We start from the raw sequence: 11,785 nt of genomic DNA, 5'->3' as shown, positions 1-11,785 counted from the left end.
TGGACAAACTAAACGCGAGGCCTGGGAATTGGTACCACCGACCCCAGAACTGAGTGGGAAGAGAAAAGGGAGCAAGCTGGGGGAAATTCAAACTCGGACGAGTGCGGAGCTGGGAAGCCTTCGGCTGGGCTCCGCGCTTCCAGAGGGCATCAGGCCAGCGTGGCGGCCCTGCGGAGGTGAGCCAGAGGGGGCGAGGGGCGAGTCTGCAGCTGGGGAGGAGTTTCGTCCAGGAAGGGAGGTGACCCCCAGTGGGTAGTCTGAGGTGAGAGGGTAAGCCCGAGGCAGGGGGCGACACACGCAAGGGGAGAGATGAGCCCAACGGCGTCGGCTCCACTGAGGCAGGACTAGAGGTGGCCGCGATCGGGTTCCCGGGCCTTTCAAGCATCCAGTCGCCGATCCCCGGAGTGTGTTTGTAAAGCTTAAAACGGATCAAGAAGTAGGAGGGGAATGTTCCTAGTGCCCGCCTGGGGATGGCCAAGCGAGGACCCTGAGGCTGGGCCGGGCGAGGACCCGCCCCTCGGTGAAGGGAGGGGCCGAGAGAAGAGGCTGGGTTCCAGGCGAGAGGGGAGGAGCCAAGGACCAGTTGGCTCCCTGCCTTCAGAGCCCGGAGCCCCAGCTACTCCGAGCCCGAACTTCCGACATCTGGGACTAAGGCAGCAGCGGCCTGAGCGCTCGGCCACCCCCAGCGTGCGCAGCCCTGGCGGGCTTCGCCCGCTGATCTTGACCTAGGGTCGGAACCCGTCGGGTTGCACCGCGGCACCCGGGAAGGGCCGACTTCGAGCCTCTCCTCTCCATCTCCAAAGCGCCCCCCCGCCTCCCCACGCTCCCCATGCACCTGCCGGGCTGCGCGCCTGCCATGGCCGACGGGAGCTTCTCGCTAGCCGGCCACTTGCTCCGCAGCCCGGGCGGTAGCACCTCTCGATTGCACAGCATCGAGGCCATCCTGGGGTTTACCAAGGACGACGGGATCCTTGGCACCTTCCCCGCGGCTGGGAGCGCCCGGAGCTCGAAGGAGCGGGATAGGAGGCTGGGCGCGCGGTCCGCCTGCCCCAAGGCGCCCGAAGGAGGAGCCGAACCCTCCACGCCGCCAGCCCCGGCGCCTGTCCCCGAGTACGAAGGTGAGTGCTCACCCTTGGCTGTGCGAGGCCCTTCGGGCGCCCGAGCTTAGGAGTCTGCCCGACGAGAGCGCCCCTTCCTTAACTTGTATTAAGGCACATGGGCGCGGGGTTGGGGGCTCTGTCTATGGCGGGAGCTTCCAGTTTGCATTCAGAGAAAGTTTAGGACCCATCGCTGCCCTCAACCCGGACCTCCCTGGGCCATCTCGGAGCCCGCAGCCGGACTGGCCAGCGCCCACGGCAAGGCGTGGTCGGCCCGGGCCCAAGGGTGCTCCGGGGAGCGTCTCTGACCCTCCCGGGCCTCGTCGCCCCAGCCCCTCGCCCTTACTGCCCCAAGGAGCCCGGGGAGGCACGGCCGAGCCCAGGGCTGCCCGTCGGGCCAGCCACCGGCGAAGCAAAACTGTCAGAGGAGGAACAGCCCAAGAAAAAGCATCGGCGGAACCGCACGACTTTCACCACCTACCAGCTGCATGAGCTGGAGCGCGCGTTCGAGAAGTCCCACTACCCGGATGTGTACAGCCGCGAGGAGCTGGCCGGCAAGGTCAACCTACCCGAAGTCCGGGTCCAGGTAAAGCGCCCAGGTTGAGGAACTGGGATCCGGGAGGGCCTGAGGCCCAAACTGCAGCTAGTGTTTCTCGGAATTCACGGGCATCCACGCATGTATTACTGTCCTTCCTGGACTTGGCACGCCCAGAGTCCCAAGGGAGAGGCACAAATCTTCGATGTTCGCTGTGCACTACCCTTCAGGCAGTCTGTTCCAGTTTGTAGTACGGGCTCCCCTTTGGGGGTTTTCCTCTTCTAAACTAAAAAGGGAAGGCGGGAATGACTTACAAGATGAAGAGGCCAACAGCTCATTAGACAGAGGAAGGGGTTGGGGGCTGCTGAGTGGAAAGAGAATGCAGGTAGCTGCTCCAGGGTGACAGTATGGGAGCCCCAAATGCCACCCTCGTCACTAGCTGCGCATACCGTGTTGAAAACGAAAACCCTGTTTCCTTGAGAAGGGCCTGGCACCTCGAAGTTGAAACTTCGGGTGGATTTGTTTAAGAAACTGACTTTTCCTTTTCTGGTGCATATCCAACCAAACTTCTCGATGCAAAGGCCTTTTCTTTTTATTATTAAGGGGTTTTCGCTTTAATTAAAGCTGAATTATCTTTAATCCCTGATCATTAAAATATTTGAAAGCCTTAAATATTTGCTAGTCATCTGTGAAAAATCTGGGAGGATTTCCAAATTGGGAGAGTTTACAGAGGGCTGAAAGAGAGACATTGGGAGCAAATTTCACTGCATCTGAAAGGCAGTGGAACTACGATAGGATTTTCCTGTGTGTCTAATAAATTAGATTTCCAGGAAATGAGAATACTCGAGTGTTCAAAGCTTTTATCCATGTCTTAAAAGTACAAGACGACAAGCTGCTGCTTTTTTTTTTTTTTTTTTTCTGCTTAGTTTAAGAGTTGAAAATAATGAGTAAAAGTCATGGCTTAAAAAATATAATTCCCTAATGTGACTTGGGATTAACCAGCAAGGACAGTTCAATGTCTCCTAATTTGGGACAGTAAAGCTGCAGTGATTTCATTGAAGGGGTGGAAATTTTAGCGCCTACTTTTAAGAAAGGAAGGATGGGAGTGGGAACGAATACAAGAGAAAGAGGACAGGAAAAGCCTTCCAGTAACCTACAGAATCCAAGCAAAGCAGACTCCAGCTCCCTGGGCACATGAGCCCACCTGCATCCTCCCTCGTTGCTTGTTCAGGGGTTTTGGCTTCTCTACCTTGTGAGATTCTTGAGAACAGTGTCTGTGACTTCTTTGTGACCACAGGCCAGCACAGCACCCAGCATATGGCCATTCTTAACACATGACTATGATGTAATCAGATAGTAGAGATACTAGGCAGGGTCTCCCGCACGGACAGAGGGCAACAGTAGAGCATTGCAATAGCCCAGCTCAATCCTTCTGTCTAGAATCCAGGACGCTGGATCTGAAGGCTAGAGCTGATGTGGTCAGGAATGGAGTAGGACAAGCCGGGAAACCCAAGAGGTGGTGGGACAGGAGCCCTCACCCAAGTCAGTGTTTCATTTCTCTACTGTTGGCAAATATCTAATACTTAAGGGAGACTCGAGCCCTTAGTTATGCAGATGCATCTTTTAGGGGAGGGTACAGGGTACTTACACTTTTGTTGTTTCTCTTTTTCTCCCTAATTGCAGCCTCTCACACACTTGCCCTGCTGTGCTTAGGTGCTGGGTTGCTGTTTTTTCAGCTCTCCTAGGGGGTCTTCTGCCCTTATGGACTGAAAACTGCTTTCTCCCTTCTGAGGATGCGATAGTCTCCCCATTTCCCTTCATAAATGTAACACTAAAGCCACGAGTTTGGCTGAAGTTCTTTTGTGTTCTTTACTAAACGCGTTCTCTCTGTCTTGCCTGTGAAGGTGGAACTGGTAGTAAATATATAATTACACATTTTCTAGTGTTTTTATCAAATCAGTAATGAAGTTTCTGATTTGGAAGAAAACAGATGTTACTCTTGGCAAGGACTTTCTCTATATAAAGAAGAAGCAAAAAACCTTGTCATTGAGCTAAGGTCTTAGGGTAATGGCAAAATTAACTTTGTAATGTAAAATAGATATAATAGACTTGAAGGATTATACTCTTTGAAAGTAAAAAGAAACAGCAGAAGTAGTAAGCAGATATCAATTAAATAAAAATAAAAATATCAAAGCAGCAATTCAAATATGCTTGGGGCAAAATAAACCCACTTGCTCCTATCTAGTTATTATAACTAGTAATCCGTGAAAAGAGCTGAATTTCAACAGCCATTCTTGCCAGTTACTCTACTTAACAATATTTATACCTGTGTTTAGAGACAAAAGGTAGATAAAGCACAGAAAGTCTGAGACCAAAATACAGCAATTGAGAGCTGTACCATGCAGAGAAGAAGAAAGTCAAAACTGTTAGGAGGGGCTGCCAGCCGACAGGTCACAGAAAATTGGTGAGATCTCGTTTCAAGATTCCACCAGCCGATTGCAGAGTTAAATTCACTTTTTTCCCCTGAGTTTCTGCTCCGTACTAGGAGTTGGAAACAAATACAACCACAGCCATGGGTGAGATAAACAGAGAAAAGGGTGGGACGCCACGGAGGACTAGGACGGGACAAAGAGACTCAGCAGAAGCGAAATGGAGAGAAGAGGCCAAAGAGAGAGAGAGAGAGAGAGAGGGATGGAAAAGAAAAGAGAATGCGGGTGGGAGGGGTCGGAGGGGGTGGAAGGAAGGAAGATCCGGGCCCCTCTCGGCAGGTGCGTGACAGCTGCACCCCTAGCTTTATTTGAGGGGGAGAGAGTGGAGCCGGCCGGGCTGCATGGGCTCAGGGTCGGGGGCGCAGCTGCAGCCTCCGCTGCCGCCCGACGGCCTCTGCGCTCTCTCCTGCAGGTGTGGTTCCAGAACCGACGGGCTAAGTGGCGGAGGCAGGAGAAGCTGGAAGTGTCCTCCATGAAGCTGCAGGACTCGCCCCTCCTCTCCTTCAGCCGCTCCCCGCCCTCGGCCACGCTGTCGCCCCTTGGGGCGGGCCCGGGCAGCGGAGGCGGGCCGGCGGGGGGCGCGCTGCCGCTGGAGTCCTGGCTCGGGCCGCCGCTGCCGGGCGGGGGCGCCACCGCGCTGCAGAGCCTGCCGGGCTTCGGGCCGCCGGCGCAGAGCCTGCCCGCCAGCTACACGCCGCCGCCGCCGCCCTTCCTCAACTCCCCGCCGCTGGGCCCCGGCCTGCAGCCTCTCGCGCCGCCGCCGCCCTCCTACCCATGCGGGCCGGGCTTCGGGGACAAGTTCCCGCTGGACGAAGCGGACCCGCGCAACAGCAGCATCGCGGCGCTGCGTCTGAAAGCCAAGGAGCACATCCAGGCCATCGGGAAGCCGTGGCAGGCCCTGTAGGGGCACTGGGGACCGTCTAGGGAGCCGACCCCGGGCCGAGCGCACCGTACCCGCATCTTCTCTCCCAGGGACACCCCACTCGGCCACTCTTTCCTCGTCGTCTGCCAGCCAGCAACCCTCCAGGCATAGTTCAGGGCCGGGCGCCTGCTCCCGACGCAAGTGGAGAAGGGTGACTTTCAGGCCAGAGGAAAGGTCCTCTGGCCGCCTCCACACATTTCGCGGACCTCAGCCCTGGAGGGCAAGAGGCTGCCGGGCCACGCCGGCCACGCCGCTCCCATCCCCACCGGTCCTGGAGCCTCCAGGCCCAAAGGGCTGAAGCTCCTGAACTTGGCATTCCCAGGAGGCTTGGAGACCCCCCCAGATAACCATAACAGGGAAGAAGGGGAGGTGGAAAAATAGTTTGAGGAACTTTTGTATAAGTAGTTTCCAAGTATTTGAGAGGAGAATTAAAGACCTGCTTGTTTTGTTTCGAATCTGTTTAAGCACGCCCAGGACTTGGGGTGAGGAGTGAATATGGGGGTATGGGAGGAGGGTGCGCTGATGGGCAGGGTGGGTCAGGGAAAGCGGAGGACTGCGATGAAGCTCAGAGTTCCCTTGTGAAAATTCTGGGGACACTTCGCTGCCGCAGAGAATCGTTCCCATTCGGAAGGCTTCAGCGACCTGGACGCGCGAGGCGCCCTTCCCTGGAGCGGGCGGGCGCATGTGGGTCGGGAGTGTATGGAACTAAGGCTCAGCCGCTGGCGCGTTCCTAGTTACCATGCTAGCCCCATAGTCCAGCGGCGGCTGATACTTTGAAGTCTGACTTCAATAGAAAGCGTGAGGACCACCATCCCTAGGGTGAGGGCCCCTGGCGTCCCCGCTCCCCTAAGAGCTCCTCTCAGTTCACCTTGCAGATAGATCTCCGGTTCGGTGCCAGTCCCTGACACCCAGGGTTGATGACTAGCGGTACAAGAACTGAGGCAAAGAGATGCTTTTCCTTTTCGGAGCGGCGAGACTCTGTTACCTCCCCAACTCGCCGCACTCCAGCAAACCCAGAGTTCGGTAAAAGGTGAGGCTGGTTAGGAGCCGCTCTAGGAGAGCGTCCTGGAGCGCCCTGCTCCACCGCCCCGAGGGTTAATTCGGCTAATTCTTGCAGGCTTGCCCTGGACAGTATCTGCAATTCTTTGGCTCCGGCTCTAGGGCGGGGAAGGAATCCCGAAATCTCAGCCCGCTTCACAAGCTCCTGAGACTCGGGGGAGTCAGGGACTCCCTCCTGAGCGTCCTCGGCATCCACCGTTGACACTGGAGCTGCACCACCTCCAGCAGGTTGCCCGCCAACAGGTCCTCGGCCCCCAGTCCACCCTACAACCCCTGTCCCTAAGCGTGCCTTCCGGATGATGCCGCTAGAGCCTTAATTAGTATCAACTGGCTACTGTCTGTTGGTCCTGAGCAAATTAGTGAAGCTTCCAGTCCCCTTTCCTCGTCTAAATGAACCCTATCTCCCTGGAAGGTGGAAAAGATGAAATAAGATCCCCTGTAAAGGCTTTATGTAAACTACCAAGACCCAGGCATGACGCAATATGCATTGTAATCACGGTTCCCGTTTACCCGAAATATTCCCGGCTGTTCTCCGGTTCCTGAAACCGACTTGGGAAAAGGATGACCACGCCAGGGCTAGGAGTAGGGAACTCTCATCATCCAGTCCTTTCTTTGCGGGTCCTAAGAGGCTATTGTGTAACCAGGGCTGTGTATACCTAGACCTCCAGCTGGTGCCTTGCACGCAGTAGGCTGATCAGCAAAAATTTACTGAATAAATTCTTTTCCCCAAGTGGTAATATCTGCACTTTACCTCACAAGGATGTCTCCCTGGGGTAGATGAATGGAATAGCCCATGTGCTACCACCTCTTAGCAAGAAAAAAACCCACCAGAATGAATGTGTGGTTGGCCTGTCGTTTGTTTCATCCTTTCATTCCCTAGGGTTGATTTATTTACAGAACTTCCAACTTCATAGGCTCCAAGTGAGTACCACACTTGCTCTGTCCTCCTTCTTACTGCAGTCTTGGGCACCTGTGACCTTGAGCATCCCATCATCAGCCTCTTCACTTCCCTTAGATCATTGCCAAGATTATTCCTTTTGTCCCCTCTGTGCTGTTTTTCAATTATTTCCTTATGAGTTTTTCTGCTACCTCCCCTTCTACTGTTTTCTTATACTGTTTGGTTTCAGATGAAAATAGATTTTCTTCTAAACCATCATCAAAAGAGTGAGCCATACACGGATTTCAGAGACAAGCCCTTGGAAAATGATTCAGTAGCTAATGATTACTGAAGGGTGACTATGTGCCAGCACTCTTCTGAGAAGTTTACATCTACTAGGTTAAGTCTCACCACAATCCTACCAGGAAGATACAATTAGCCCCATTTTATAAACGAGGAGGCTGAGGAACAGAGAGGTTGCCCCAGTTTACACTGTTTCTAAGTGTTGGGGCTGAAATAACCAGAAGTGTCCATCATAGTGCGTGTTGGGAAAACATTGCTGATGAGTGCTCCTTATTTCAATTCTAGGACAGCTCATTAGGCCATATTGGGAACTAAGATCCTGAGCAGTGGGCACTAGCTGTGCTTTCAAAGGCCTCCTGAAGAGATCTGCACACGACATCTGCCCAGGACTCCCCCATCCCCAAGCCCTGCAGGGCAGCTCTGAGGGTGGGAGATTCACTGCCAGCTCAGGAGTGGGGGTGCAGATGGGGCGGGAATCCAGTTCTTAACTCTGGCTGGAGGTGAGCAGCTTGTGATAAAGAGCATTAAAGCCCGGACGACCCTGAAACACTTGGGGCCTCTGCTCAAGCTCATGGCAAGAGAAACCACTTTGCAGAAGCGCGGGCCGATGTTGGGGCACAAGCTTCCAAAACTGGACGGTTGGTTTGTTCTAGGACGGGCATAAGCCTTTCAGGGACCCCGAGCGAAGCCTGCATCGATTTCCCGAGAATCACTTTCAGTGGTTCTTGAATCTTCCCTAATGAGGCAGCAGGTTTGGCTCAGGTGATGCCACCAGTGCCCACAGAAGGAAAACAAGAACCACATGGGTCTTAAGAGGTTCCAGAAGAAAAGGCACCGTGCTGCTCCAAGCACAGACCTAGATTGAGGCGAGCGTCGATTGGCTTCGGTCAATTTAAGAGGCCTGGAGATCCTTCTTTCCCAGCCCCGACGACGTCCCGCCCTAGGAGGAAAGCAAGCAGGTCTGTAGACGGGTATCCTCTTCTGCTCCTGTGAACCGGGTTGCGCGGGGCCTGGGCGGGACTCCCATACAGCGAGGGCGGGGCGGGGAAGGACGCCGAGGATTGGAGCGCGCCGAGAGAAGGGCGGAGTCAGGCACTGCTGGGGAGCGGGGCGCTGACCGTCCTTTGAGCCTCAGGGGTTTTCCGCTGACCCCGAGAGCTGGAGACTGCCGGGAGCGGACCTCCTCCGCGACCCAGGCCACCATCAGCCAGCCCTACAGTAGTTTTTGTTTTGTTTTGTCAGAGGCAGGGTCTCGCTCTGACGCCGAGGCTGGAGTGCAGTGGTGCCATCATAGCTCGCTGCAGCCTCGACCTCCCGGGCTCAAGCGATCCTCCCGCCTCGGCCTCCCGAGTAGCTGGGACCACAGGCTCACACCACCATGCCCGGCTAATGTTTTTTGTTTTCTTTTTTCTTTCTTTTGTGTGTGTGTGTGTGTGTGTGTGTGTGTGGAGACGGGTGTCTCACTATGTGTACCCACGCTGGCCTCGAACTTCTGACCTTAAGGGACCCTCCCACCTCGAACTCCCAAGCACTGGGATTACAGGCGTGAGCCACCGTGCTGGTTGGAGCATTTTAAGTTTTGCGTTTTTTCCTAGTCTCTGCGCGCAAGGGCGGCCTGTCCATAGTACTCGCCAGGGCTCCGGCTTCCGTTGGCTATGCTCACAGCCCAATTTCTTTCCTGCACGGACGCAGGAGACTGAGGGCTCAGCCTCTCTGAATTGCTCGGGATTGCTCGGCTCCAGAGGCTCGTCTTTAAGAGAGCAGCCGTAGGATCGCGGTGGAGCCCTCGCTCCTTGTCCTGAGGTTCGACTGCGGCCCTGGACGGGTCCAGGCTGTGTATCCCTAGTGGACTTCCTAGTTCTGAAGCCGGTTCTGTCCCCTGCCGGTCCAAGCCCCCACCTGTGCTGCTTAGGAGGGTGATCCGAACTGGTGAGGGTGGGATGGGTTGGAGGGACGGGAAGAGAACCCCCGAGAGGGGTGGGCTTTGGCCAGAGGTCGGCAACTAAACTGGGACCACCCTACTGCATTTATTTATCCTAAATATATATTTAATGTTTAGGGAATGGGAATTGTCAAACTAATGGAGACAATCCCTGCCTGTTCCCAACCGTGCCCCAGTTAATTGAGAATCTGGTGAGGGTAAAGAGGGAATGCCAATTCTTCCCTCTCTAGTCTAAATTCACGGGCTAGTTAAAAGTCTTTGTGGAGACCTCCAGAGCCCACGCGCAGGAAGTGGGAGGGCAGGGGCGGCAAAAGAGACCACGACCCCCAACTCAGCTTCCAGAGAGAGCACTCCCCACACGTCGGATCGGCTTACAGTGAGGGCACCCTTGGTGCAGACCCCAGAGGCCTGGAGGCTTTAGTATTTGATGACGTGCTCTCTCCGTCATCCACCCCATGCAGCTCAGCCCCTCACCCCAGGCTCCCAGCCCCACCCCCAGCCTCGCCCAGTCCGCTTCTCCAGCCTCCATTCCAAGAGCACCTTCCCACCAACAGAATTTTATTACATGAATGGAATCCAAGCCTCCAGAAGGCGGACAGAAAAAGACTTTCAGGGAAGATGAAATTAAAAATTAATTTATTAAAAAATACAATTAAAGTAATTAAAAGCTGCACTTCCTCTCTGCTCCGGTGGCCGGAGCTCCGCAGGAGCCCTTAGTGCCTTCTCGCTCTCCTGGGAAAGGCAGACCCCGCAGCGCCAGACGGGCGCACCCGACCCTTGTGGAGGCGGATGGTGCTCTCTGTGAACTTGTCTTCTCTTTTATTGGGGACTAGCTCCAATAATCTGGTCTCCGCTTGTTAACTGTACAATAGTGGGCAGAGTTAATGACTCATTAGTGATTAATGCCTTTACCACGCCTTAATTCCTCGCTGTAAAACTCCTTTGGTAAACTGGATTAAATCATCTAGATCCTTGGCAGGACTCCCCCAGCCCTGGTGGACACGGAGACTGCCGGGTTCCCCAGCACGCTGAGCCTGATGGCTTTTTAATGGCAGGTGCAGTGGCAGCTCCTCTGCCTGGGAGACAGGAGAGCTGTGGCCCAGTTGTGACTGGGACCTTAAACAGGGTACTGTCAGCAAACCTCACTGGAGCACTAGGTCTCGAAGTTCTCTGCTCCCTCCTTCACCTGAAGGTGAAGGTAGACACCTAAATGTGACAGCTCATTTGAGAAGCGGCTTTCCTCTGCTCTGTGCTTAGTATAAGGGTGTGTGTTCATGTTAGTGGGTTCTAAATGAATTGCATACAAGGATGTCTTCCTGTTCAAAGTTGTCTACAAAATGTTTTCTCCAATCCTAACAGTGGCTGCATTCTGTAATCTCTCCAGGGATCAACATATATTTTAATGTGTCTCTAGTTGCATTTCTTTCCCATACCATCTTAATTTCCTGCTGTCTTTATCTAATCTGCAGATTGTTAGAAAGCATGGTGGGCCTAGCCGGCATTACAGCTGAGCGGGTGCCTGTAGTCTCAGCTACTCGGGAGGCTGAGGCAGGAGAATTGCTTGAACAGGGGAGATGGAGGTTGCAGTAAGCCAAGATCGCACCACTGCACCCCAGCCTGGGTGACAGAGCAAGACTCTCTCTCTCTCTCTCTCTCTCTCTCTCTCTCACACACACACACACACACACACACACACACGCAACCCATGGTGGACCTGTAATGATAAAGTCCCAACACTCAAGCAGCATGGCCTAAGGAGGAGAAATAAGGACATAACTGCACATAAATTCCCAAATGCCTACTGGTTTTCTCCACCTGAGCATCCCAGAAGCTAACCCAAAATAAATGTGTTCAAATAAAAACTTATTTTTTTGCTCTGTGGGCTCCTAAAATCTCCTTAAAAACCCTTGTTGCTCTTTCAGCACTTATATGCATCCAATGGATATGATGAGAATAGTTCTTTTTTTAGAGTAATTCTTAACCTCTTGAGGCAAGTTGTATCCCAATTTCCTTTCTGCCTTATTTCTCAGCCATATATCTTCCAAAATTTAGCTGATCACTTGGCTGTCTTGAATAAAGACATCCCCCAGCCTCCCTTTCTATTAAATGTGATTACATGGTGAACTATGTGGTCAGGAGTTCGAGACCAGCCTGACCAACATGCTGAAACCCAGTCTCTACTAAAAATACAAAATTAGCCGGGTGTGGAGTCAGGCACCTGTAATCCCAGCTACTCAGGAGGCTAAGGCAGGAGAATTGCTTGAGCCTGGGAGGTGGAGGTTGCAGTGAGCCGAGACTGCACCACTGCACTTCAGCCTGGGTGACAAGAGTGAAACTCCATCTCAAAAAATAAATAAATAAATAAAAATAGTGGCCTATGCTATTAAGAAAAAAACCCTTCTTTTGCCCCTCTCCTGCAGTCTGTTGACTGTGATGCAGGTGCTGGGGCAGCCAGCTTGGCCCATGCCATGAAGCCACATGGTGAGAATGCTGAACAACAGCATAGAAGAAATCCAGGTTCCTGGCTGGGCGCAGCGGCTTGCGCCTGTAATCCCAGCAAC

General features: G+C 53.7%; 1 protein-coding gene across 1 annotated transcript; it reads left to right on the top strand.

Annotated features, from left to right (window-relative positions):
* The first annotated feature begins 580 nt into the window (after nucleotides 1-580).
* Nucleotides 581-6,922, top strand: RAX (retina and anterior neural fold homeobox). The gene is made up of 3 exons (XM_032293644.1): nucleotides 581-1,118; nucleotides 1,430-1,683; nucleotides 4,534-6,922. The coding sequence occupies exons 1-3, from the start codon at nucleotides 830-832 to the stop codon at nucleotides 5,023-5,025; spliced, it is 1,035 nt and encodes a 344-aa protein (XP_032149535.1). The 5' UTR covers nucleotides 581-829; the 3' UTR covers nucleotides 5,026-6,922.
* The last annotated feature ends 4,863 nt before the right edge of the window (nucleotides 6,923-11,785 follow it).

This window comes from Sapajus apella, unplaced genomic scaffold (genome assembly GCF_009761245.1).
Source record: "Sapajus apella isolate SASKATOON/1434 unplaced genomic scaffold, GSC_monkey_1.0 scaffold30, whole genome shotgun sequence".
Classification (NCBI taxonomy): Eukaryota; Metazoa; Chordata; class Mammalia; order Primates; family Cebidae; genus Sapajus; species Sapajus apella.
Note: the sequence above shows the minus strand (reverse complement) of the source record. Positions and strands in the feature narration are given on the sequence as shown.